The sequence below is a fragment of the Xiphophorus maculatus genome, chromosome 21 (genome assembly GCF_002775205.1).
Source record: "Xiphophorus maculatus strain JP 163 A chromosome 21, X_maculatus-5.0-male, whole genome shotgun sequence".
Classification (NCBI taxonomy): Eukaryota; Metazoa; Chordata; class Actinopteri; order Cyprinodontiformes; family Poeciliidae; genus Xiphophorus; species Xiphophorus maculatus.
In genome coordinates, this window is record NC_036463.1 from 21,280,428 (window position 1) to 21,305,843 (window position 25,416).

A 25,416-nucleotide genomic window follows, 5' to 3' on the forward strand; every position below is an offset into this window, starting at 1 on the left:
AACTGCAACGACCTGAAATGTCCCGCATGCGCACCAGAGGGCGCAATAACCTCCCGCGTAGAGAGTGTGCTCAGTGCTTTGTCAACCTCCATGAAAACAAGTAAAGAAGCACTGATTGTTTACGGAAATAAACGTGGATGGTGACGGTGGGGCGTATCTTTTTTTTCTTCCCTTCAGGGGGTCTTTTGGTGGGGCGTATCTTAGAATTTAGAAGTTGTTGTCTTACCGGAGTCAGCATATTAACAACTTAACCACCATTATAGTCCGCCATGGTTGTTTTTTGTTTTTTTTTCCCCTTCTCGTTTGCGCGTATCAGGACGCAGCGGGAATAAAAACAACAACCGAGGCAGTTGTTGTAGTGACGTATGTCGAGTGTCAATGGCGTTCAGGTTGGATGAACGTGACCTGGAGCTTGAGACTCAGGTCACATTTGAAAAGATAAGATACATATCAGATGTAGAACCACATGTCCTAGTGGCCAGGGTCGTATTCGAATAATAATAATAATAATAATAATAATAATAATAATAATAATAATAATAATAATAATAATAATATAATCTGTGTTGTTGAGACTGTTATGAAAAGACCACACAGGTCGCATTAAGACAAAAAAAAAAAAAAAATCAGAATTGGGTCACTTTAGGCTGCAGTGTGAACGTAGCCACAACAAGTCTTATATAGCAATAAATGTCGGGAGAAAATGAAATTTTGGCTAAACAAAATTATTTTAAAGGAAAAATCAAATAATTTTGACAAACCTCACAACTAGAAGAACATCAAAATTAGGACGGTCTCCACCAATGCTTTAAAGCATGGGGTTAATATGAAATAAATGAATGCGTTAATATTACATAACACTTTACATAACGCAGATTAATCAAACTACCTGTTTAGATCTAAAAGCCTCTCTCCTGCAGATTTTCTATTTTGCAGAAGAATGTTATGGGGAGCGACGAACGACAGCGAATGGTGAAAGTTTCCCATCACTGCAGACAGCAACACACGTTGAACCTATTTCAACATGCTGGCAGACATGTGCACATCTACATGTATGAGCTCAAAATTTCACATGCATGAATTACGCCAGTTGCCGCTTGGCTGGATGAGGACATGCGACTGTCTCCTAATTATCTCACGAGGAAATGAATGGAGAGAGATATTTCTGAATGAACGTTTGAAACCTTCCTGAATATAAAAACTTGGAAAACTGAGAATCTTCAAACATGTTTGGTTTGAGACAAAAAAAAACAAAAAACATTTTCTGAAGCTTTTTTAAATAACGTTCATGGTCATGGGCAGTTGCCCAGGGTGGCATCAGAAAGTGGTGGGGCAACCAAGAAAAATAAAATAAAATATATCTTATCTACTAGTTGTCCCCTCAGCAAGTTTGCTACTATGTATGTTTTTATGGAGCAAGTTTCCATTAGTTGCTGTTGAGAAAATCCAAATAAATCAGATAATTGCTTGCATTGTGATTGGCTGGAGTGTGGCAGGAGGAGGGATTTGCCCAGGGCACCATTCCTGCCCACAACTGGCATGCGTTTACTTCCTCCAGGCTGGATCCTCCAGAGGATCTGAAAGCTCACTCCATCACAGGGATTTCATCCTCAACAGCTCTGCTTGGAGGGATGTCTGTGGAGGACAGAATGATTATTCTCATTGCGTTTTAATATTTGTTTCACCCTTGGGTGTTACGCAGGGTGACATAAGGTGGTTTACCAGTCACGATTCGTGTCTTCTGTTGTAATTGATTAAACCTGCCAGTTTTTTTCCCCCGTGTTGTGTCTGTAGCACACCAAGGGGTCTCTTCTGCTGCGTCATAATGTATGATTCTGCTGATGTTTATTATCATTCTGTTATTTTTTCCCCTGGAGAATTCTATGTTTATTTACAAAGCATTTGAGAACAACATGGTTGTCCAAAGTGCTATATAATAAGTTACCTGCTCTGTTCATCGTAACACTGTTACAGTTTGTTGTTTCACAGCAGCAGGTCTGATATTCAGAGTGAAAGTTGGTGCCAATTTGCCCTGATTGGCTCATGGGTTAGAGAGGAACCAATCAGGACTCAAGGAAGCCCTATAAGCAGCTCACCTGCAGCGCTGAACTCTTGTCCTGGCTCTTTAATTGACACATGTATTGCTGCTTTACTCTTTGGAGTTTGGGGTACCATGTACATTCCCATCACATGGGGTTCTTTCTGTTAAACACACTAGATAAGTAGGTCAGTGACGTCCATCTCATGCTTTGGCGAGCCTTTTTGTTAGATCACATCACCAGAGGTTTCTTTTCCTTTACTTTTCACTAGATGATAGTTAGGCCCTGTTTTGTTTTATTACTTTCTTTGGCACAAGCTAACTGTCAGAACAAGTTGTGCAACCTTTTGGGATTTTTGCAAAGAAAAATAAATCCTTTCTTCAGATTTACAGGGACTCAACTTGAGCCCAACTCAAAAGGGTCTGGGAAGGCTGTAGACGTGTTTTAATAATCTGTCAACAAAACTGTAAGAATGAAAAGAAGTAACGTCTTAAACAGACTGTGTAAAGAATCAATATAAATGTGTTTCACTTCACGAATGGCGATTTAAGTAAATGCACTTTTTAAATATTCTAATCTCTTGAATATGACTATAGATTTCTTTCAAGATTGTTTAAAGACTTTTGTTTAAAAACTGCATAGTTATTTCCAGCAATCCTAAATAATTTTGGGCATAAATTTCAAACAGATTAATTGGATCAGATATAACCGTTACTACAAAAACAGGCCAATGTTGTTGTTGTTTTTTTGCGTGATTAGAGCTTCAGATCATTTGAACAATTTTCTGTAAAATTCCAATAAGGACAGGTTTTCCAATAAGACACATACATTCTACAGAAAGAGGTCAATGTTTATTCTCTTGTGTGTTGATGACCTCTGGGCAGTCAGACTCTGCTGAGCTGCTTTTTCTTAGAGATCTGGAGATCTGTGTGTACGTCGTCTCCTGTCGCCGTCTGCTGCTACGCATGGAGGAAGCTGTTTTATCAAGAAGTTTAGATCCTCATGTTAAACAGCTCCCTCAGTGGTACTGGCTCACAATTCAAGGCCCAGTTAGTCACCAAGTGGAGTCTGTGGGAAGTTAGAAGAGAAAACAGAAATATACATATAAAAAAAAACCTGTCATGTTACCAAGAGGTGATTTTGACTCATTTAAGGAGCATATTGATAAATCATTTGTTCATTCTCTATAACGAGAACAGTCTATTGCTGCACTTACATGGCCCTGTTGTGGAGTTTTACGTTTGATCTTATGATACCTGGAAGAAATAATAGAACAGACAGAATCATTCTTGTGTTTCATGATACAAGACAAGTTCTGGAATTAGTAGTAAGTGAGTCTGTAGGATGCAGACTTTTTTGGAGCTCCAACTAGATATTTTTACACATAAAAAGTTCAAGTACTCCAGCGCATTTGGAAAATATTCACAGCGATTTATTTTTTAACTGTTATAACCTTATTCAAAAAAAGACATTTGTGGTGTTTTGTAAATGTATTAAGATAAAAAGATACAACAGAGAAATCTAATTTGCATAAGAATTCACAATCTCTGCTTAGATAGGCTTAAGGGCCCAGATAATGGCTGACCAAATCTTTCTAACTGGTCACCGTCTCTAAAACACAATTTATGCACAAATACTTTTTTAGATATTAGAGCAATCTAAACACCTGTAAAAGTCCGTCATTGCAGAGTCTACCAAAAATACGCTACTGAAAATATACCACTGGTTGTCCGGTCCTCTCCCAACCGATATCAGTGGAAAGTAGAGGCTACCACCTTCCTTATTATCACACAACTTTGTGAAACTATTTCATTTGACTTTGTTTCTGTGTGTAACACTGTGCTATTAACACTGCTTTTGATACAGTGGATGAGTTATTCCAAACTTTTCTTTCTGGTTGTGGTTTTTGTGTTGAACAACAATAGATTTAATGGAACAGAGTCGACGTTCAGCGTTTGGGAAGCTTTGGCTGGCCGACGAATGGCTTGGGATTATCCTGCATAGAGTTGGCCCAACAGGCTGGGGAAAGGAAAACTTAGACTGCTGTGACCATGACCCGGCTTTACTGATACAACATTGCAGGATTGCTTTTATATGATGGATTGCTATTTTTGAAGTAGTTAGAGTTGGAAAAAAGTATCTTATAATCAGAAAACTGTGCAATAGCCTAGGCCATTTATATATTCTTCCAGCTTGTAGGAGGCCTGACCATCCAGCACAGACAGGACCAAGCCTCCTGGCACTTCATCAGAGCCTTTATTTTCTCTTCTTCCAAGTGAGAAGTCGAATCGATTTACCACTGTGGAAGCAAAACAAGCACAATGCTTCTGTACAGTGTTTGAAATGTTTTCCTAATTATGTTAGAATTCAGTGTAAGATACAACTTCTTTTCTCTCATACTGATGGATTTGTGTGGAGGAAAGTAATTAATTTAATACAATTAGGAATAAGAAAGTATTCAACAAAATGTAGAAACAGGTACATGCTGGGCACAGACTCAACTACACTTCTTATACACTTACTCAAATTCTCATACTCACCACATGACGATTTTGAGCAGGCAGACAAGGACAACGAGCCCTGCCCCTGAAAACAGTGTCGTCTGAATTTGATAAAAGTCAGTTCCTGGAAAAATAAATAGTGAAAAAAGCTGAAGATACGCACGGTATTTTTAGAATTCATATATTTCTGGTTCAGTCTGTTGAGAAAACATCATACAACATGTTGCCACTCGATAACCACAAACTTTTAAAGCAAAGTTCAGCATGGCTGGAACGCTAATGACAGCTAACCTTTACTTTGAAGTAGAATATAAAACTTGAAAATTTAATAAGTCTAGAAAAGTATGGAGCAAATGCTGGGGAAAACTTCACCAACCACCCTAAACTGGTAGGAATAAAATTTATTTTTTTAAAACTGAAAAAGGACAAAGAAAATAAGTTAGTTTGTGACAATTAAAAAAAAAGAGTGAACAGAAAATTTTTCAGTGAAGTAGATCAGTACCTTTTCTTTCAGCAATTTCATCAGCTGGCTCATACGCTTAATGGAGAAAAACAAAATCTGAATCAATCTGATTGCTTAAATATGTTTCCATCTGCAACTTTCAAATGATCCCTTGGTGCCTCAGCCACAGTAACATCCTTCCATATTTCTCTATTTACCTTTTACTGGAGCAATCAGACGAATCTCTGGAGATGTCTGACTGCCAACATCATTCATGGCCACACAGTAATAAGCTTCCTCCTCAGTGGCATTGAGTCCATAATTTTCTCCTTCACCTACTTTCAAGGCTCCATTTGAGGTTTTCTCAAACCAGGTGAAGACGCTGACGGGAGGCTTGGCTCTGCTGGAGCAACGCAGCTCCACCCATCTACCTTTTGTTAAAGTGATGGATACTGAGGTGTTCTTGGGAGAATCTGAGGAAAATGTGACACACCTTATGGTTATTGACGAGAACCAGATGAACCATGATGTTCTGACAGGATCACTTACAGGAAACACTGAGAGCCACTTTTGTCCTTCTTGTGTTTTTTCCTCCTTTCACAGGATATCTGGCAGAGCAGGTGATGTTGTATCCGTCGTGGATCTCTGACAGAGTGATGTTCTGCTGGATTATAGTTGTAAACGTTCCATCTTTGTTCCTCTCCATCTGTCTGTGAGGGTTTGGTTGGAGGTTCAAGGTGAGTCCAGGAGGTGATTGTGGACAGGGAGTGAGAGCTGAGCACGTTACGGTGACAGAGTTCTTCTCCTTCACGTCACCTGAGATTTCAATCCTGGGGCTCCAAGCAGAATCTGTGTTTTCACATCACACACATTTTACACAGTGAGATACAGCAGACTGACTCCACTTTAGACATGTGGAGCATAAAAAATAGAGAATGATAAAGAAGTGAAGGTAAGAATTCATTGAAAAATATATTTAGATAAAACATCCACTTTGTGCTCACAAACTGCTTTCTTTAACTCTGATCCTGTTGATGTTTAACTTTACAACAAAGTCTCAGTTAAAGGAAATGCATCATAATTTTTTTTCCCTCTGTTCAACATTAACATTACACATAAATAAAAACGAAAAGTCTCTCACCTCTCATTGTTATTTGAACAGGATCACAGACAGCCGTGGCTCTGAACGGCCCGTTCTCCATCCTGAAGTAGAATTTCGTCGCTTGAATTGGTTGTATGCTAGAAAAGAGGGTGGTGCAGTTCTTCTCTGTCAGGTTCCCAATGATGTTCACTGTGTATCTGTTTTGTGACCGACTGCTGTTGTAAATCACATTTTGCGGAAAGGACTCGACCCCGTGTTCGTCTGTTATCCAAACGCCAATCGTTTCTCTCCTGTCGTCAAACCTTTCCAGGTTTCCAGTCGTGTTCATTTCATGGTCGTCTTCTGGGTGACTGCTGTTGTAAGTCACATTCTGTGAATCCTGTCCAAAGTCTGGGTGACTTTGAAGCGAAACGTCAAATTTTTGTCTCTCCTCATCAGACGTTTCTCTTGACATCACTAGAAAACTGCATGGGATGAGCAAACAGGATCCACTCAGGCCTTCCAGCGTTTTTGGTGCAGTAATACCGAGGGATGAGTTCTTGGAACATCCAGTCTGAACTAATGTGAAAGCAGAGTAAATATTAATACAATGTGAAGCAAAATATTGCTTAGGATAAACTTCCTGACCCGTAAACTGCAGCCTGTTACACGCAGAGCCTTTCAGAAAATCAGAATCTATTTCTCGAGATGACAAATACGGCCAGTGATGTCTAATGAAAGTGAGAGAACAAACAGCTCACCTGGAAGAAAGAAGACACTCAGTAACACGCTGACTGTCAGCACGTTCTCGGTCAGGGCTGCCATCACTCTGTTATATCCCTCCATCAGCTCACAGAGACAAGATGAAAGAAAAATTCAGACTTCAGTTTGAATAAAAGCGGATAACTAATTAAAATGTCAAGTTATGTCAGAGAAACGTCAAATTTGAAACCGCCAAACAAAATGCATGAAAAAGGCTCCAACCCAAATATCCAAATTCTGTCGTTACACAGTCAGTTAACAAAATTAGTAGAACAATCATTATTTTCACTGAGACTCTGTGGTCTTCTTTTGATCAGCAGCAAAACAAACCCCACAATTACTCTGGTTCAAAGAACTTCACTTCCTGCTTGTTTTGTTTCAAACAGGAAGTAATTTTTCTGTAAGGTCTTGGGTTTTTCTAGGTATGGGCAGGCAGCTCTTTGTTCATCAAAGGTCAGGCAGGTTCACCATATTTTTTTCTAACAAGGACAAACAAAATCAAGTTGGTGATTAACATCAGTTCAGTGACCTTTACCCCAAAGTTGCAGTCAGCAACAGGAAAAGGGGCTCTGACTGTGAGCGAATGGTGATGTCTGACATAAATTCACATCATTAATACACATAATCTTATCTTTAACATAAATAGCAATGAATTTATATGTTTTTAGTGCAGGAAATGAAATCGCTCATATATTTCAGATTCAAAGACGATCACACAATCAGTAAATTAAACGTTACTTTGTATCAAAAATTAAAACATACCCAACAATAGAAAAAGTGAAGTTAGTAGCCAAGATCAGCAGCAGCTTCTGAACCTATAGATAAAAAAAAAAATCCAATAAATAATCATAAACAGTCCCCACTACACAGCAATGGCTCCCAATGAACAGTTGACAGCAGTTAACAGTTGTAAAATTAAACACAGCAAAAAACAACAACATTAATTATGATGCCTGTTAAAAACATATACAAAACATGGCAAAAATACACATGAAGGCCTGTATTTAGTTAAGTTAGTCTAAAATAAATGCTAAAATATAACACTTGTAAAAAAAAACACAGAACTGATCCTCATACATACCACAGTTTCAGACGGCAACAGAAAAAGGGAATGATCCGTTACTGGTTGCTATGGTAACCACTCAGCGTCAAGAATAGAATATTCTATTGGCCCATAAGAGATTATTGCGTTTAGTTGACAAGCTACTCCATCCAAAGTGTTATATTAATAATATAAATATAATAATAAAAGATAAAATGAATAAAAAATATCTATCTATCTATCTATCTATCTATCTATCTATCTATCTATCTATCTATCTATCTATCTATCTATCTATCTATCTATCTATCTATCTATCTATCTATCTATCTATCTATCTATCTATCTATACACACACACACACATACACCCGCCCTCCCATCCCTTGCCCCCCAAACACACACACACCAAGTGTGATGCAGGTAATTTGATTGATTCGAGTCAGATTCAACATGGCGGACTCGACAGAGACGTCCGCCGGACATGCGCACACGAAGATTAATCTTTATGACCGCATATTCGGTGTCCTACGGTGAGCTGCTCAGCGGAGTACAGTGTTCACGTCGAACCGTTTTGCATGTGACACCGAGCTGATAAGGTCGACAGTCCGCGCCGCCAGTTGCGAGGACGCGCAGCGTGATTGCCGCTCTCTGTCCCAGACACTGACAGGAGTGTGGAGACTCTCCGGATGAAGAGGAAACAGGGCTGGGCGCCCAAATAGCTCATCAAACCTGCTAGTATCTATTAGGATTGTGGAAAATGAAGGAATTTGTGGTGAGAGAATTATAGGTCAGCTCGACTATGAAGTCTCAACTTTCCACGGACAGTATGGGTAACGGAGTAGGTTAGTTCACTTGAGTATGTGGGGGCCTCTAGGGGTAAATCCCTAGCTGAAGTTGAAAATGATTCAATAACTTCACAGACATGACCTTTTATTCAGTTGTCTGCAGATGACGTGAATCCATCAGAGGAATTTGACAGAAAGTAAAGGTCTATTCACCGGAAGAAGAGAATAGTTATCCTCCAGTAAAGTGTTTGCAGGGCATTGTGGGCAATATTACCGAGCCAGGGTCACTTCAACTTCTTATTACTTCCAACACAGTTTGTTTTACATTTGAGTTACACAGAATAAATGTCACATTGTTCATGGAAATATTTTAATATTATTTCAGTCAGTCAATTTTTTCTCTTTTGCCTCAAAGACTTTCCAGACACCATTAATTCTGTTGCCCCCGTTAAGGTGAAGGTGTTCACTATGATACGGCCCAAAATGGAAATGAGTTCACAGCCCTGCCCTAAGAGATCAGTCTGGTAAAAGATAATGTACAACATTCATGGAGAAACCAATGTTTTCATGCCAAATTGAGAATTTATTAAAGCACGGAATACAAGTAGAGTAGAAGAGCTTACATTAAACAATGTGGGATGATACTTTGGGAGGTTGTGCTGTTAGAGGCGTATGTTTAAAGAGTTTAGCCCAGCTTTGTTCTACATGCATCAGGTAATATCCAAAATATTCCCTGCTCATTTATTGCTGCCAAGTTTTATCTATAAAAATCTTCCTGCAACATTTAATATCTCACGTAAACACCACAGGTGTATTGTGTCAATATACTACTGACAGCTAGTACTGTCAGTACTAGTCAGACTCACAGTGTGAGTCTGACTAGAATATACTGAAGAAATACTCCTAATTGACTCGCAAACATTTCATTTGAACTCAGATTTTAAATATGTAGACCAATATGAGGATTAGACCTGTGTGTAGGAAATAAGAAAGACTTCTGAAAGTGAGAACAGCTGTGTGATGTAAACCGACATCAGAACGAACTGAAGAAGGATTGTGTGAACAGTGAACAGGGCGTCTTTCCTGGTCTCCTCATGAAGCTCAGATCTCCGTCACTCTGTTGTTGTCATCTGCTTCTTCTGCGTCCTGTGGAAGTGAGACAGCAGGAAGGTCCTGGTGTGAATTCACTGCAGCGACAAGCATCTGCTGTAACAAAACGGCTGCAGTACACGAGGTCCCGTCTGTTTCGGCATTACTATAAAAACAGAAATAAAACTACAAACTCCACCATCTCAGCTGGTTCACTAACAGAATCCATTTTCTATAAATCATTTTAATGAAAGAACATATAATAATCACCAGGGTTATCATCTAAAGACATCTTCTGTTTAAGACTGTAAAAGAGGACACCCAACAGGTGAGCCAAAAACAAATGGCTCCAATGTCAGAGGAGACCTTAGCAGGAAATTATTGGATCGTTTTTCCTGCTTTAATACAAGTTAGAAATCTGAATGTTTCTTTTATACCAGTGAAAAAATGAAAATTGCTGGATGATTTGCTCACCTTCTTTTGTTTGTTGGTCAATACTGATCTAGACCAACTGATAGAGGAGAAAAGCAGAACACAATGATATTTAAAACAATACTCACTGCTGTATGGCAGCAAATTATGAACTTTTAGAAAGTGTCTCACCACTCTACGATGATCGTCAAACAGCAGAGAGTCACAAGACCCAGGATCTTTACTGCAATGTAGACATGATCCCAAAACTGTCGATTATCTGTAAAAAGAGAAAACATTTGACCTTCCCTGAGGAGGAAAATGTTTTGGTCCTCGATGATCAGAAACTTGTAAATCAAATATCAAGAAATATTCTGACAGAAGCTAAAGAAACACTGACAGAGCTGATGCAGGCGCAAATGAAAGGAGGCAGAAATGAGACAAAGTGAATCAGGTGAAAACATGTTAGAGCATTTCTACATTTATGATTTGTCCATTACTAAAGTACCTTGCAAAATTATTCATACCGCTAAAGCACTTTTATATTTCGTCTCAATGCAAACACCAACTTGTTGAGTTTGTGATAAACCAACACAAAATTATTAGAAGCTGTGAGGAGGAAAGAAAATGTTTCAGGGTTAAAGACATTTTTAGGAATGAAGACGTAAATATTAATACTTGATCCTTGAGATGATACCTTGTTCTTGGTCCAAGTCAAGTCTTTAAGCTTAAATTAATCTTCAACATGCCACACTGCCGTTCACATTTCGGCTCTTCCTTATCTCCGCCTTCACTAATCGTAACAGGATGTTGAGGTTTGTTGAACAGCTAGAAGGTAAACCTCCACCGCAGCCTCATGTCTTTCACAACCTCTAACAGGATTTAGCTCCACTGACTATCAGCAGGCCCACAGGATAATCCTGCCACTACCCTACTTTAAACTTCTCCATAACTTTCATCCTGAACTATCTGCTGTGATCCTTGGTCTCCATGGTGATGGTTGTTCCTTACATCACTTTTACACAATATTCTCAAACATCTGAAGGTTTTAAAGGACAAAATACCTTGCAAGGCACTATGCAAGTATTTGCGTTCTTGTTGTAAGAGCAAAGGACCTTGGAATGTTCTTGTAACAGAATGTTCAACATTCTGTTAAAACAATCAAATTTTGTAACAGAATGTTGAACAACAATAAATGTTGACCACAAAACCTTCAGGCTACCTTCAGTAGAGAACTAACCAGAGAACTCACAGCAGTGGGTTTCTTCCTCATAGACGGTTAATCTGACGTCTCCTTCAGCTACTATCATGGCTGTATGTTTGCTGTTTTTAACCCAGGTGAAGCAGCTGATGGGAGGATTGACTCTGCTGGAGCAGTTCAGCTCCATCCATCTAGCTGCTGAGGTTTCTTTGGGAGCATCTGAGGAAAATATAACAAACCTTCAGATTATTGATGAGAACCAGCTGAACCATGATGTTCTGACAGGATCACTTACAGGAAACACTGAGAGTCACTTTTGTATTTGCTGTCTTGTTTTTTCCTCCTTTCACAGGATATCTGGCAGAGCAGGTGATGTTGTATCCATCGTGGATCTCTGACAGAGTGATGTTCTGCTGGATTGTAGTTGTAAACGTTCCATCTTTGTTCCTCTCCATCTGTCTGTGAGGGTTTGGTTGGAGGTTCAAGGTGAGTCCAGGAGGTGATTGTGGACAGGGAGTGAGAGCTGAGCACGTTACGGTGACAGAGTTCTTCTCCTTCATGTCACCTGAGATTTCAATCCTGGGGCTCCAAGCAGAATCTGTGTTTTCACATCACACACATTTTACACAGTGAGATACAGCAGACTGACTCCACTTTAGACATGTGGAGCATAAAAAATAGAGAATTATAAATATGAAGGTAAGAACTGATTCAATTCATGGATTTTGTTGTTTTACACCAAAAATGCATCATAATTAATTTTCTCTCAACAATAATATTACATATAAATAAAAACCAAAGTCTCTCACCTCTAACTGTTATATTAACAGGATCACATTTAGCTGTTGCTCTGAACGGCCAGTTCTCCATCCTGAAGAAGTATTTGTCTGTTTGATTTGACTTTACATTAGAAAACACACTGGTGCAGTTCTTCTCTCTCAGGTTTCCAGAAATGTTCACTGCATAGCTGTTTTGAGACTGACTGCTGTTGTAAATCACATTTTTCTTATTATTTTCAAATGCTGAAACACTTTTAATCCAAACTCCAAATATTTCTCTGCTGTTGTCAAACTTTTCTCCTGGTTTCTCTGGTATTTCTCTAAAGCTACATGGGATTAGCAAACAGGATCCACTCAGAGCTTCCATCTCCTCTGGTGCAGTAATTTTCAGGTTTGGGTTCTTGTCAGTACATCCAGTCTGAACTCCTGTAAAAGCAGAATAAAGAAGGACACAATGTGGAGCAAAATGTTCCTGAAGAAAAACTTCCTGATCCATGAACTCCAGCTGAGCTGCAGCCTGTTACTTTAAACAAGATCAGACATTACTTGAGACTAGAAATGCTTCCAGTAATGTCTCCAAATGAAAGTGAGAGAACAAACAGCTCACCTGAAAGTAAGAAGACACTCAGTAACATGCTGACTGTCAGCATGTTCTGGGAGAAGGCTGCCATCTCACTGCTACATCCCTCCATCAGGTCTAAGAGACAAGATGAAGGAAAAACTTAGACTTCAGTTTAAATAAAGGCAGATAATTAATCAAAATATCAAATTATCTCAGAGAAACGTCAGTTTTAAATCTTTCAAACAAAACGAATAAAAAAGTTCTGTTTCCATTATTAAAGTGGTTTTAAAAAACATCATATTCAGAAATGTAATTCTGTAAACTTTGTTCTTTTACCAAAACCACCGACCCAAAGAAAACTACAAGCTCATTTTATCAAAGTGAATTTTAAGACTTTAACACTTTTCAAAGAGGAAACATTCAAAGTTTTAAGTTAATAAAACCTACATTTTAAAAACAGTATAATAATTATTTTTCTTACCAAATATGTTTGTATCAAAAATTGTTGGCAACAGTTCAGCCAGCAGGAAATCCTTCTGTCTAAAAGCAAATCTACAGAAAACGTTCTGCCTTTCACTGGAAGAGGAAGTTTTTTTTAACCCTCTGTGGGTGTGAACATTTGTTCTATTCTAAAAATGTGAGTGAAGAAAAAAAAGGAAGGTTAACAGAAACAAAACATGGAACAGACTAGAAAACATAAGAGTTTATAAAAAATATCAAGACACCAGTGACAGAGAAAACAAAGAACCAACTTCCTCTGCTCTGTTTTTCTCAGTCCTTCACTTCACATCTCACCAACGTGAGGAGAGAGAGGTTAACAAGCAAACAATTAGTTTTCCTGCAGATAAACTGAAAAAATGTAGTAATAATATTTTATTTCAACATCTCAGTTTGTGTGTTTTGAACAAAACACCATTTAAGAGATGTTGCAGAAACCAGTTTTTTTTAAGCATCACTGAAACTGAATGAAGTCTTAATCGTTGTAACCCTGCATGCTGCGGAAGCAGCAACAGACAAAGGCTGGTTGAAACACAATAAGCTAATGTCAAACATGTTTAGATGAAGCTGCTTACCTAAAGGAACATGAAGAATTTAGTACACAGAAACCTTTTAAGTGAAAGTGTCACAACAAATAAGGAGCAAATCTTTCTACATTTAAGGATATAATCAATCACATTAGAGACATCAAAGATCTCTGTTTATACCAAGTTATTCAGGAAACCTTTTATAAATGTGATCCTTTTGGGGCTTAACTGGTCAGAACCAGCTCACATCCACACCTGTTTAGAGCTAAATGTCGTCTAAATGCACACAGACTACTGTACACTCCTCCTGCTCTCAACATATGGAGGAAGTCAAGAGCATCAGATTCAAATGCATCTAATCAGAGTGAGAAGACATTTTAGATGACGTTTTCTTACAAACTCAGACATCTATATTACTTTACTATTTTAATAAACTTCTCAGATCAACTTCAAGTCTTTTCCTCTCTCAGTCCCCAACTTACCGTTTACTTTTTGACCCACTGCTTCTACTAATCTAAAATGCAGTATTAGATTGTTCATATTTCTGCTGTGCAAAAAAAAGGGTTTTATTCACACTTCCAAGCAGGAAGACCTATTTTCAGCGCATTGTCGTCACAACCACAGCTTCTGTGGTTGTGACTCAGAAGCTGTCTTTGTCCTTTTTAGGTGCTTGAATAGACGGCAGCTGGACTTACTCTGGTTATACCACCAATGTTGCCATGTTGGGTTCATGTCTTTTTACCCACATACAGAACACAATCAGAAAATCAGATAGTTTATTTAAACAATGATGAAATGTGAGATTGTTTGGTTCTTGTCCCGTGGATGGGAAGCCGGGGTCATCAGAACTCTGAAGGCAGTGGGAGAGAGATGGTGAGTTGATGGAAAGTTGGACAGGTTGAAGTCTGAGAAATGGAATGATCTTACTTGGTGAAGAGGTTAGGTTCCTCCAGGGGGAGAAGTACTGTGGTCTCTGGGACTGTGGACTATTATCAGGGGGTCCTTAAGATGATCCAGGTTCCAGTGTGTGGTTCCGGTGGAGAGTTCTTTGTAAGTAGACGGAAGACGCTTGCGGTGGAGGGCAGACAGGTAAGTTCTTGAGAGGAGTGATCCGATAGCCAGCCAGAAGTCGAGGAACTATCGGAGAATCTTCAGAGAGGAGTAGATGGACTCGGGCAACCAGTGGTTAAGATCCAAGGCGCCACAAGGCATGGTTGTAGTAGGAGACCGGTCTTGGTCTCGAGGCCATTTTGTGATGGTCTCTGTCTCGTCTCGGACTCGACCGCATTTGGTGTCGGTCTTGTCTCGGTCTCGGGTTGCGGAGGACTCGGGATTTTATTTCAAGGCCAGTCAAGACCGCAACTGTGGAAGTATCACTAAACTTACAGCAAACTGTCCAGTTTATTTGTTAACATATTTGTTTTCAATGGATGCAAAACGCACCGATTAAAATCCTAGCAATAACGTGACGTACTAATGACGTGTTTCTGTTTCTCCTCCCACTGCCTCCCCACCTTTCACTCGCGCGCGCCGCTCCAAGACATGGTTTCTTTGAGCGGCGGAAGATGTCCGTCTAATCGCCGTCTAATTGCGCTGCATAAAACATAAGAAATCCGATGGCGACAGCTAATTCAGCAGCGCTTTGCTTTCACAGACGGTGAGGACCACGTCTAACTGTTTTCGTCACTTAGAAAAGAAGCTCAAAGAAAGGTAAGCTCCGTTGACGTGATGTTGGCAAAGCTACCTGTACAGAGACACATAAGCATTTGTGATAAAAAAAGTAACTCACTACGCTGAATTATTGTGCGGAGGTGTTGACTAACTTGTCGCATATATGGGACAACACTGTGTCCAAAAGTTTGCAATTTAGTGACATGACATTCACAAAGTCTTCTGAACTTTTCTTTACTAAGAAGACAGGACTGGAGCCTCACTGAGAGCCGTTCTTTGATCTTGTAATGCTCTGCGTATACTGTAGTAGTTATCATTATTTAATTATATATATTGATATTTATTTAATTAGCAAATAAATAAAACACAAGAACAAAAGAGCATGCAGAGCATGCCCCTTGCCATGCCCTTTTGCATTCAAAGTGGCAGCTGTAGTGTCTGCCATGATGGCAAATGCCCAGGTCGTTATCTTTTTAGATAAGCAGAACAAAGAGTTTGTACTGCTTTTAATATTGGTTACATTTATTTCAGCTCTAAGTATTTAAAATCTAGGTGTTTTTATGGTTATGTGAATCTTTCAGATCAATTTGATTAGCAATTTTGATCATTCATATTTTATTGTGTCATGTAGCGCAAGGCGCTGGTCTTGGTCTTCCCTTGGTCGTGGTCTTGACTTGGTCTTGGACCCTAAAAGTCTTGGTCTTGTCTCGGTCTCGGTACACTCTGGTCTTGTCTTGGTCTCGAGTTAGGTGGTCTTGACTACAACACTGCCACGAGGAAACACCTGAGAATGGAGCACCAGGTAAATGTTACAAACATTAGGCAAAGAAAACTTGGAGGTACACTCAGAAGGGCTCAGAGTACCATAACTGGCAAACACTCAGGTGTCAAAGTGCTGGCAGAACGCTCCTCTTATACTCCTAGATGAAGAGGTGATTGATCACAGGTGTGCCTATCAAGCAGCCGGGCTCTTGGCACCCTCTGATGGATGATGAAGGAAGCAGCAGACAACAGAGACTCCATACAAAGACCAAAATCCCCATATATACAGTACAGACCAAAAGTTTGGACACACCTTTTAATTGAATGAGTTTCCTTTATTTTCATGACTATTGACATTGTAGATTCTCACTGAAGGCATCAAAACTATGAATAACACATGTGGAAATATGCACTAAACAAAAAAGTATAAAACAACTGAAAATAGCCCTTATATTCTAGTTTCTTCAAAGTAGCAACCTTTAGCTGTGATTACTGCTTTGCACACACTCTGCATTTTCTTGATGAGCTTCAAGAGGTCGTCACCTGAAATGGTTTTCACTTCATAGGTCAACCTGCCCTGTCAGGTTAATAAGTGGGATTTATTGCCTTATAAATAGTCATGAAAATAAAGAAAACCCATTGAATTAGAAGGTGTGTCCAAACTTTTGGTCTGTATTGTATATATATGGGGATTATATATATATTATATATATACATATATATATCTCCAAATGAGATCAACTTCCTCTGCCCTCTAAACAGATCATCCTACTGAATTCTTGTTGAGCTGTCTTGCCATCCTGGTTCTGATTTTTCTGCTTCAAAGGATTCTAGACCAGAAGTTGAGCCAGTATTTTTGGATCTCTTTGCTGGTGTGCAGGGTTTTCTTGCTTAATACTGTTGTCTCTAGGTCATCCGTCAAGGTTCCACCTTTGGATCTTGGGACCCACAGGTTGTCCTCCAGTGTTCCAGAGGACAACCTGTCCTGGAGACTCTAGGACAACCAGGAGCAAGTATCAAAGTACTCTCCTGACTCTCCCTGTGTGTTTTTGTTTGGGTCTCTCTTTCTAAGGCACCGTGTGGTTGCCAAGCTTCATCGAATTATTTTTCATATTATGCAATGAGAAGTTAATAATAGAGGAAGTGGTAAGACTGAAGGAAGACGTTTCATATCTCAGTCTGAGGATGATGTCAGACAGAAGGAAGTTAACCTCCCTCATTTAGACATTTGTCACAGGATAAAACTCTTTAGTTATTTTTAATGTCGTTATAGTTGTATGCTTTTAATTTAAAACATGAGTCTTGCCCTGTTGATTATTCTGGCAAAAACCAGTGTGTGGTGGAAAAGACATTTAGAGACAAAATTAGGAGGAAAGGGGAGACATCTCTGGTATTTTCCTTCTGGAGGAGTTGCCCAGAGCCTGTCAGGCTAATTTCCCACTTGCCAATCTATGAGTTCTGGTTCTGTTCTGTTCATTGCAGGAGATGCCTGTTGAAGGAGTGAAGCCAGGAAGGAATTAATCATCAATCAATCAGGTTTTTTTCTGTAGCACATTTCAGCAACAAGGCCGTTCAAAATATTTAGCAGCATAAAAATACAAAGTCATAGAAGACACGGTCAACAGTTGAAACACTACATTTTATCAAGTGTCATGGTTACATGTCAGATTGATGATTAATGTTCCATTGATAATTTTTCAAATGCAACTCTAACCAGGCGGTTAAATTTAAAATAACGCAGTGTTTGCAGTTTTCTAGAAGTTTGTTATATAGTTTTATAGAAGCTGAATGCTGCTTCTCCATGTTTGATTCTGGTTCTGGGGATGCAGAGCAGAGCCATAACCAGAAGACCTGAGAGGTTCTGAAAGGTTCATGCAACAGCAGCAGATATTTAATGTATTGTGGTGCTAAACCATTCAGTGATTTATAAACTAACAGTATTTTAAAGTTTATTCAGGAAGCCAGTGTAAGGCTCCCTGTAGCCTTACACTACAGGGGAGAAACCTGGAGGTTTAGTCTAAATGGTTGCTGCCTGTATTGGACTTTAAGGGTTTCTGAAGGATCCTTAATTACAGGACTTACTTTAGTTTTTACTTTTCTTAGTTCCTTTTTTTGGCTGTATTGTCATTTCATTGCCTTCTTCACTCCATTAAAACCATGTTTCCTTGTTCAACAAACAGAGCTCCCAGCATGCTCCTTGGAGGGCAGATAATATTTCGTCTATAGATTCCCGTATAAATTGACCATTGTGCACAATAATTGAAATTATACTCTGCTAAACAAATGTAAAAACTGTATCTAGACACTGTTTATTTAAGTGCAAATATTAAACATGCAAATATTGAGATAATTGCTTACTTTGCAGTAAATAATGAAAATAAAATACAACAAAGATCAGAAGATAATTTAAACTTCAAAAACCTGCAAACTATACAGATCACTCTCACACCACATCAGTACCGAAACATCCAAACTAAAAATAATTAAAAAAAAAGAATCAGAAAAAAAACCCAAACAAGCACATTATTGTTGTCTTAGGACTCCTGTCACTGACTGTGAGTAATAAGAACAGAGTTCAGCCAGGTTTCTGTACCGTAGAGTAGAAAGGATCTGAGCTGTCAGCAGTCTCAGCTGGTCCGTTCTCTGGCTCAGACACTTTGACCTGGGCGTACAGCGTCTCCTGCTGGCCTCTACTGGTACTCTCTGTCGCACAGGTAGGTTTCTTTATGAAGTTCACATCCACATAGTGAAGTTCTTCCCGCCTTTCATTAGATGGTGGTTGAACACCAGGCTCCTCAGGTGCTTTAGTCTGTCGGAGAATATACAGAAAAACACTTTATTCACCTCTAATCTGAAATCAATCCATATTACATATACTCTTAGTAAATACCAGCCCCGTCTATTTTTGGCACCCAAAGTTGACTCGCTTTTCCACCTTGCTCATCCAGCCCGGTTTGTCACAGTTCAAGATGTTTAAAGTTTCAGTTGTTGCACAGAGTGTGGTTGAAGATATCAAGTCACAGTTTTCTGGCTTATAGCATGTTCTCTTGTGTTTCCCTTTTTGAAGCGACCTCACAGTAAATAGGTCTGTGTTAAATCATATTTACACCCCAGAGAAACAGGAAGCCATGGATTAAAACTCCAACTAGAAACTTTCAGAAATTCAGATCAGCTTAAAAAAGTTACGTTTCAGTCAAGTTTTTTTAAACTTTGCATTTTTAGATGAGTCATCGAATGTCACAATGGTGATTTAATTTAAATAGAAAACTTCTTAACATTGGATGTTTTCCACACTGAATACATAAATACATAAATAAAAAGCAATGAGGAAGATTTACTTCATGTTTTTCAACACATCTCTGTGATCTATTATTATGTCTTTATGCTGAAATTTAGTATGGAGGATAAAGGAGGATTTTAATGACATGCTTTTCATAAATTGTGTTCAATCCGAACACAGTGCAAGGATAGGATAACCTGTTATTTACTCACCTGATTGTGTTGTACAGCAGTACGCCTGGACTTCAAAAACCTAGAAAATATTAAACAGAAGTCAGAATAGTCATATGATACAAGGAACAACATGAAGACACATGATGAGAGTCAAGGTTGTCTTGCAAGACACATGAACAAAAAAGGTAAAGTGAAGTTTCGGATAAATATAATAATAAAATGAATTTGTCCTGGCTCGTTGTGTTCTTTTGGGGTTTGTTTAATGTGTTAGTCTCTTTCTTTGATTAGATCCGTTTTGTTTCTGTTTTACCTTAATTTAGACCTTTAACTCTTTTATGTTCCTTATGTCTAGTGACTTGTTAAATTCATTTCCCTATTTACCATTTGTGTTCTCTCTCTCTCTCTTTTATTTTTGCGGGCCCACTTCCTGTGTTGCCCCAAAGTCTGCTAACTTCTTTAAAGCCCCGCCTCCAGAGCGCAGTTTGAACTTCCTGACCTGTTTCCACTGTGATTGTGGCTTGTTTTTGGTGTCCTCCACACAAATTGATCCAAATCTTTGAATCTACTGACTTAATTGCCTGGTGTGTCTGACATCTTATAGCAGTATTGCTTTTACGTTTGAAACTTCAGCTCGATTGCTCATTGGAGAATTGTTTTGCCAGAATTGTTGGCGCTGACTACCTGGAGCGCCGCCGGGATTCTGTCACCACTCATTGTGCCTAAGCACATTATGCATTGTTCAGCTTTGGCTCCCTGTGTTCCTTGTGATTTTTTTGTTGTTCATTTGTAATTAAAACAACAAAATCCACTCACTGCCTCTGACTCTGCATTAGGGTCTTCTCCAACATTTCACACAACATGACGTATGCTTCACCAGATTTTCAAAATCTACATATATATATATATATATATATATATATATATATATATATAATATATATATGATATAATTTTTTTTGTCATGTTTCTAGAATATAACACGATTGCAGTGGACAGAGGACAGAGAGAGGAGGACTGCTGGAGCAGGAGAGGCTCCAGCACACAGCATGGACAGTTCAGAAATGATTCGGAATGAGAAAAAAGTTGTTTATGAACAGATTAAATCTTGTTTTAAATTACTAGCAGATCTATCGTGACTCAAACAGCAGCTGTTCTGAATGACGGCCTTAGTGTAGCCATTCTTCAGTACTGTGTACCGGCGGAGAATCATTTATCAGGGCGCAGTTCCAGACCGCACCGGCTTACATTCACCTTGTGTAAGTCTATTCTACATCTTGAAAATACCAGCTTTTAATCTCTCACTTTTCAGCTTCTTTTAGACAAGGATGAACTTCTACAAAACAGGCTTTGTTTCTGTTTTGTAGAAGATTTTGTTTTTCTCACAGAGAGCAAGATGGGTTATTTATGTTGTTGTTTTGTTTTTTTAAATTTGCAGAACAGTTAACTATTAACTTTTATCCTTCTTCTTTTGGACAGCGTTTAGGTGAGTAGAAAGAAAAAAAAGACTAATTGTCTAACATGTAAACAACAAGCTGCACTTTTTGAGAAATGAAATATCAGAATGAATCTTTTTCAAATCTGACTGACAACATCACACCTTTAGAATTCAGGTGTGAACTGTATTTATATATTTTTTACAGATGATAGAAAAAGTTTGTTTCTGTCTTTTCATTTTCAACTAAATTCTGCTCTGCTGGCTTAGTTTCTCTGTAGATAAAATATATTGTAAATAGAATAGTGAGAACTTTTTGCAGCAAACAGAACGTTGAGAAGAACACAGAGTTCTCTTTAAGCCAAATTTGAACTGAAACCTCTAAATGGTGAGCCATTTTTCTTCATGAGTCAGTTCCTGATACTCACCATGCAACCAGGAAGATGAGCACAGCCACAGCAGTCACTGTAATGAGGGGAATCAGCAGATTACCTATAGAAAAAAACAAGAAACAGGAAGACGACAAAATGTCTTGAAGTTCAGATCATTCAGGCAGGTTTGTGTGAATTTTAATGTGTTTCACTGAATTGTAGTAATCTGTAAGGTTATATATATATATATATATATATATATATGTATAAAAAAACAAATTACTTATCAAAAATCTAAACTAAGTTTCACTTGGGTTCCATGTTTAACTGCAATATTGGCTTCATAATTTAAAACAGAAACATAAACTGTAGACGCAAAGAGTAGAGAAAACCTTTAGAGAACTAACCAGAGAACTCACAGCAGTGGGTTTCTTCCTTATAGACGGTTAATCTGACGTCTCCTTCAGCTACTATCATGGCTGTATGTTTGCTGTTTTTAACCCAGGTGAAGCAGCTGCTGGGAGGATTGACTCTGCTGGAGCAGTTCAGCTCCATCCATCTAGCTGCTGAGGTTTCTTTGGGAGCATCTGAGGAAAATATAACAAACCTTCAGATTATTGATGAAAAAGAGCTGAACCATGATGTTCTGACAGGATCACTTACAAGAAACACTGAGAGTCACTTTGGTATTTGCTGTCTTGTTTTTTCCTCCATTCACAGGATATCTGGCAGAGCAGGTGATGTTGTATCCATCGTGGATCTCTGACAGAGTGATGTTCTGCTGGATTGTAGTTGTAAACGTTCCATCTTTGTTCCTCTCCATCTGTCTGTGAGGGTTTGGTTGGAGGTTCAAGGTGAGTCCAGGAGGTGATTGTGGACAGGGAGTGAGAGCTGAGCACGTTACGGTGACAGAGTTCTTCTCCTTCATGTCACCTGAGATTTCAATCCTGGGTCTCCAAGCAGAATCTGTGTTTTCACATCACACACATTTTACACAATGAGATACAGCAGACTGACTCCACTTTAGACATGTGGAGCATAAAAAATAGAGAATGATAAATATGCAGGTAAGAACTCATTGAAAAATACATTTAATTAAGACATCCACTTTGTGCTCACAAACTGCTTTTTTAAAAACTCTGAACTCTGATAATGTTGATGTTTAACTTTATACTAATGATTCAATTCATGGATTTTGTTGTTTTACACCAAAAATGCATCATAATTAATTTTCTCTCAACAATAATATTACATATAAATAAAAACCAAAGTCTCTCACCTCTAACTGTTATATTAACAGGATCACAGTTAGCTGTTGCTCTGAACGGCCCGTTCTCCATCCTGAAGAAGTATTTGTTTGTTTGATGTGACTTTACATTAGAAAACACACTGGTGCAGTTCTTCTCTCTCAGGTTTCCAGAAATGTTCACTGAATAGTTGTTTTGAGACCGACTGCTGTTGTAAATCACATTTTTCTTATTATTTTCAAATTCTGAATCACTTTTAATCCAAACTCCAAATATTTCTCTGCTGTTGTCAAACTTTTCTCCTGGTTTCTCTGGTATTTCTCTAAAGCTACATGGGATTAGCAAACAGGATCCACTCAGAGCTTCCATCTCCTTTGGTGCAGTAATTTTGAGGTTTGGGTCCTTGTTATAACATCCAGTCTGAACTCCTGTAAAAGCAGAATAAAGATGGACACAATGTGGAGCAAAATGTTCCTGAAGAAAAACTTCCTGATCCATGAACTCCAGCTGAGCTGCAGCCTGTTACTTTAAACAAGATCAGACATTACTTGAGACTAGAAAGGCTTCCAGTAATGTCTCCAAATGAAAGTGAGAGAACAAACAGCTCACCTGAAAGTAAGAAGACACTCAGTAACATGCTGACTGTCAGCATGTTCTGGGAGAAGGCTGCCATCTCACTGCTACATCCCTCCATCAGGTCTAAGAGACAAGATGAAGGAAAAACTTAGACTTCAGTTTAAATAAAGGCAGATAATTAATCAAAATATCAAGTTATCTCAGAGAAACATCAGTTTTAAATCTTCCAAACAAAATGCATGAAAAAGTTCTGTTTCCATTAAAGTGGTTTTAAAAAACATCATATTCAGAAATGTAATTCTGTAAACTTTGTTCTTTTACCAAAACCACCGACCCAAAGAAAACTACAAGCTCATTTTATCAAAGTGAATTTTAAGACTTTAACACTTTTGAAAGAGGAAACATTCAAAGTTTTAAGTTAATAAAACCTACATTTTATAATCAGTATAATAATTATTTTTCTTACCAAATATGTTTGTATCAAAAATTGTTGGCAACAGTTCAGCCAGCAGGAAATCCTTCTGTCTAAAAGCAAATCTACAGAAAACCTTCTGCCTTTCACTGGAAGAGGAAGTTTTTTTTAACCCTCTGTGGGTGTGAACATTTGTTCTATTCTAAAAATGTGAGTGAAGAAAAAAAAAAGAAGGTTAATAGAAACAAAACATGGAACAGACTAGAAAACATAAGAGTTTATAAAAAATATCAAGACACCAGTGACAGAGAAAACAAAGAACCAACTTCCTCTGCTCTGTTTTTCTCAGTCCTTCACTTCACATCTCACCAACGTGAGGAGAGAGAGGTTAACAAGCAAACAATTAGTTTTCCTGCAGATAAACTGAAACAATGTAGTAATAATATTTTATTTCAACATCTCAGTTTGTGTGTTTTGAACAAAACACCATTTAAGAGATGTTGCAGAAACCAGTTTTTTTCAAGCATCACTGAAACTGAATGAAGTCTTAATCGTTGTAACCCTGCATGCTGCGGAAGCAGCAACAGACAAAGGCTGGTTGAAACACAATAAGCTAATGTCAAACATGTTTAGATGAAGCTGCTTTTTATGTGCTGAGTTTTAACCCATTAAACTGCAAGGAATGTATCATTGTACACAGAACTCAAAAATAAAAAGAACTTAAAGTAAATGGAAACACAGCATTGCTTCGGCCTCAACCATAAAAACCCCCAAAACATCTGTGTTATGAGGAGGCCAGCTGCTTCTTGCTCCATCCTGTGGTGCTTACACCACCCACAGAATCAGTTTGAAACCGTCATTGTGGTGTGACAAGGCGATGGCTCTCAAAGCGTCTCTGTTTTACTTCAGTTACTTCTTGAGTCCCGTTTTTTTTATTTTATCTCCGCTGGTTCTTTTGGATTTTACTTCTGAAAATGTTTGCTCCTCTTCCCTTTTTCTTCTCAGCACATTTAAAACAAAGATTCATCAAACGGACAGAAAAGGTTCCACTTTTTAACTTTGACCGTGGGAACTGAAACATTGAGACTTAACAGGGCTGAGAAAAGAGTTGGTACATTTTTTCTTACATCCTGTCATATTTAAGTGGATTTCAAACAAAAACAAATATATTTTTTAGAATATTTGTTTGAAAAACCCTGCACATAGAAACACTCACACACTGTAGACACACAAGAAACGTTTTCCAGCCACTCCAGATTACGATGTTACTTTGCTTGGCCTCAAGTTAACTGACATATCTTCCATTTAAAGAAAGTTTAAGTTGGGGAATTATGCTTTTAAGATCTACTGGAAAGTTAGTGAGAAGAAATCCCCAAATTTATCAAAATACTTCATTAATTATCCTTTAACACCAATATTAACAACTTTTTTGTACCAGTAACTAACACTGGGAGTGATGTCTGCACTGAAATGCTTCATATTTAACTTTAACACAATAGGACAGACACTTTCCTAGCCTTTTGGGTTTTTATTTCAGCTCTTTATGCATTCTGCTGTAGATTTATTGTATTTTTATGATTGTTTTCATTTCCTGGCTACCATTACACCTTTGATTAGTTAAACACATTCACACATATGGATCATTGTCTATATACTGTAGGTCCTGTACATACAGCGTATATTAATCGCATATACTGTATGTTTTGTATGTGTCAGTTTAAGTTTCCTGAAGAATCATCGAAAGAGAAAGTTTTGGGCTTCATTTCTTAAG

At 38.3% G+C, this 25,416-nt stretch overlaps 3 protein-coding genes across 3 annotated transcripts; all 3 read right to left on the bottom strand.

The window, feature by feature from the left end:
* Window positions 1–2,876: 2,876 nt before the first annotated feature.
* Window positions 2,877–7,929, bottom strand: LOC102236850 (sialic acid-binding Ig-like lectin 13). The gene is made up of 10 exons (XM_014470961.2): window positions 7,907–7,929; window positions 7,588–7,640; window positions 6,825–6,912; window positions 6,124–6,642; window positions 5,532–5,831; window positions 5,201–5,455; window positions 5,043–5,078; window positions 4,580–4,664; window positions 3,256–3,295; window positions 2,877–3,107 (listed from the first exon to the last, which is right to left on the bottom strand). Exons 3-10 carry the CDS (start codon window positions 6,907–6,909, stop codon window positions 3,090–3,092), a joined length of 1,338 nt encoding a protein of 445 aa, XP_014326447.1. The 5' UTR covers window positions 6,910–6,912; window positions 7,588–7,640; window positions 7,907–7,929; the 3' UTR covers window positions 2,877–3,089.
* Window positions 7,930–9,755: 1,826 nt separating this feature from the next.
* On the bottom strand, window positions 9,756–13,212 carry LOC102236589 (myeloid cell surface antigen CD33-like). Its single transcript, XM_014470960.2, has 8 exons — window positions 13,178–13,212; window positions 12,742–12,831; window positions 12,165–12,560; window positions 11,651–11,953; window positions 11,407–11,574; window positions 10,347–10,434; window positions 10,218–10,254; window positions 9,756–9,800 (listed from the first exon to the last, which is right to left on the bottom strand). The coding sequence occupies exons 2-8, from the start codon at window positions 12,824–12,826 to the stop codon at window positions 9,756–9,758; spliced, it is 1,122 nt and encodes a 373-aa protein (XP_014326446.2). The 5' UTR covers window positions 12,827–12,831; window positions 13,178–13,212.
* A 5,517-nt stretch (window positions 13,213–18,729) lies between these two features.
* On the bottom strand, window positions 18,730–23,734 carry LOC111606274 (myeloid cell surface antigen CD33-like). Its single transcript, XM_023326737.1, has 8 exons — window positions 23,700–23,734; window positions 23,267–23,356; window positions 22,690–23,085; window positions 22,074–22,376; window positions 21,818–21,997; window positions 21,468–21,531; window positions 19,647–19,686; window positions 18,730–18,963 (listed from the first exon to the last, which is right to left on the bottom strand). The coding sequence occupies exons 2-8, from the start codon at window positions 23,349–23,351 to the stop codon at window positions 18,730–18,732; spliced, it is 1,302 nt and encodes a 433-aa protein (XP_023182505.1). The 5' UTR covers window positions 23,352–23,356; window positions 23,700–23,734.
* Window positions 23,735–25,416: the final 1,682 nt, after the last annotated feature.

Coding starts and splice junctions, on each gene's coding strand:
- LOC102236850 (XM_014470961.2), bottom strand. CDS start 6,909: ATGGAGGGATATAACAGAGTGATGGCAGCCCTGACCGAGAACGTGCTG. Junction 5,456..5,531: donor AGTGGCTCTCAGTGTTTCCT/GTAAGTGATCCT, acceptor CATTTTCCTCAG/ATTCTCCCAAGAACACCTCA. Junction 3,296..4,579: donor CTGCTCAAAATCGTCATGTG/GTGAGTATGAGA, acceptor TATTTCTTCCAG/GTATCATAAGATCAAACGTA.
- LOC111606274 (XM_023326737.1), bottom strand. CDS start 23,351: ATGGAGGGATGTAGCAGTGAGATGGCAGCCTTCTCCCAGAACATGCTG. Junction 21,998..22,073: donor AGTGACTCTCAGTGTTTCTT/GTAAGTGATCCT, acceptor TATTTTCCTCAG/ATGCTCCCAAAGAAACCTCA. Junction 21,532..21,817: donor CCACTGCTGTGAGTTCTCTG/GTTAGTTCTCTA, acceptor TTTTTTCTATAG/GTAATCTGCTGATTCCCCTC.
- LOC102236589 (XM_014470960.2), bottom strand. CDS start 12,826: ATGGAGGGATGTAGCAGTGAGATGGCAGCCTTCTCCCAGAACATGCTG. Junction 11,575..11,650: donor AGTGACTCTCAGTGTTTCCT/GTAAGTGATCCT, acceptor TATTTTCCTCAG/ATGCTCCCAAAGAAACCTCA. Junction 10,255..10,346: donor TTGACGATCATCGTAGAGTG/GTGAGACACTTT, acceptor CTCCTCTATCAG/TTGGTCTAGATCAGTATTGA.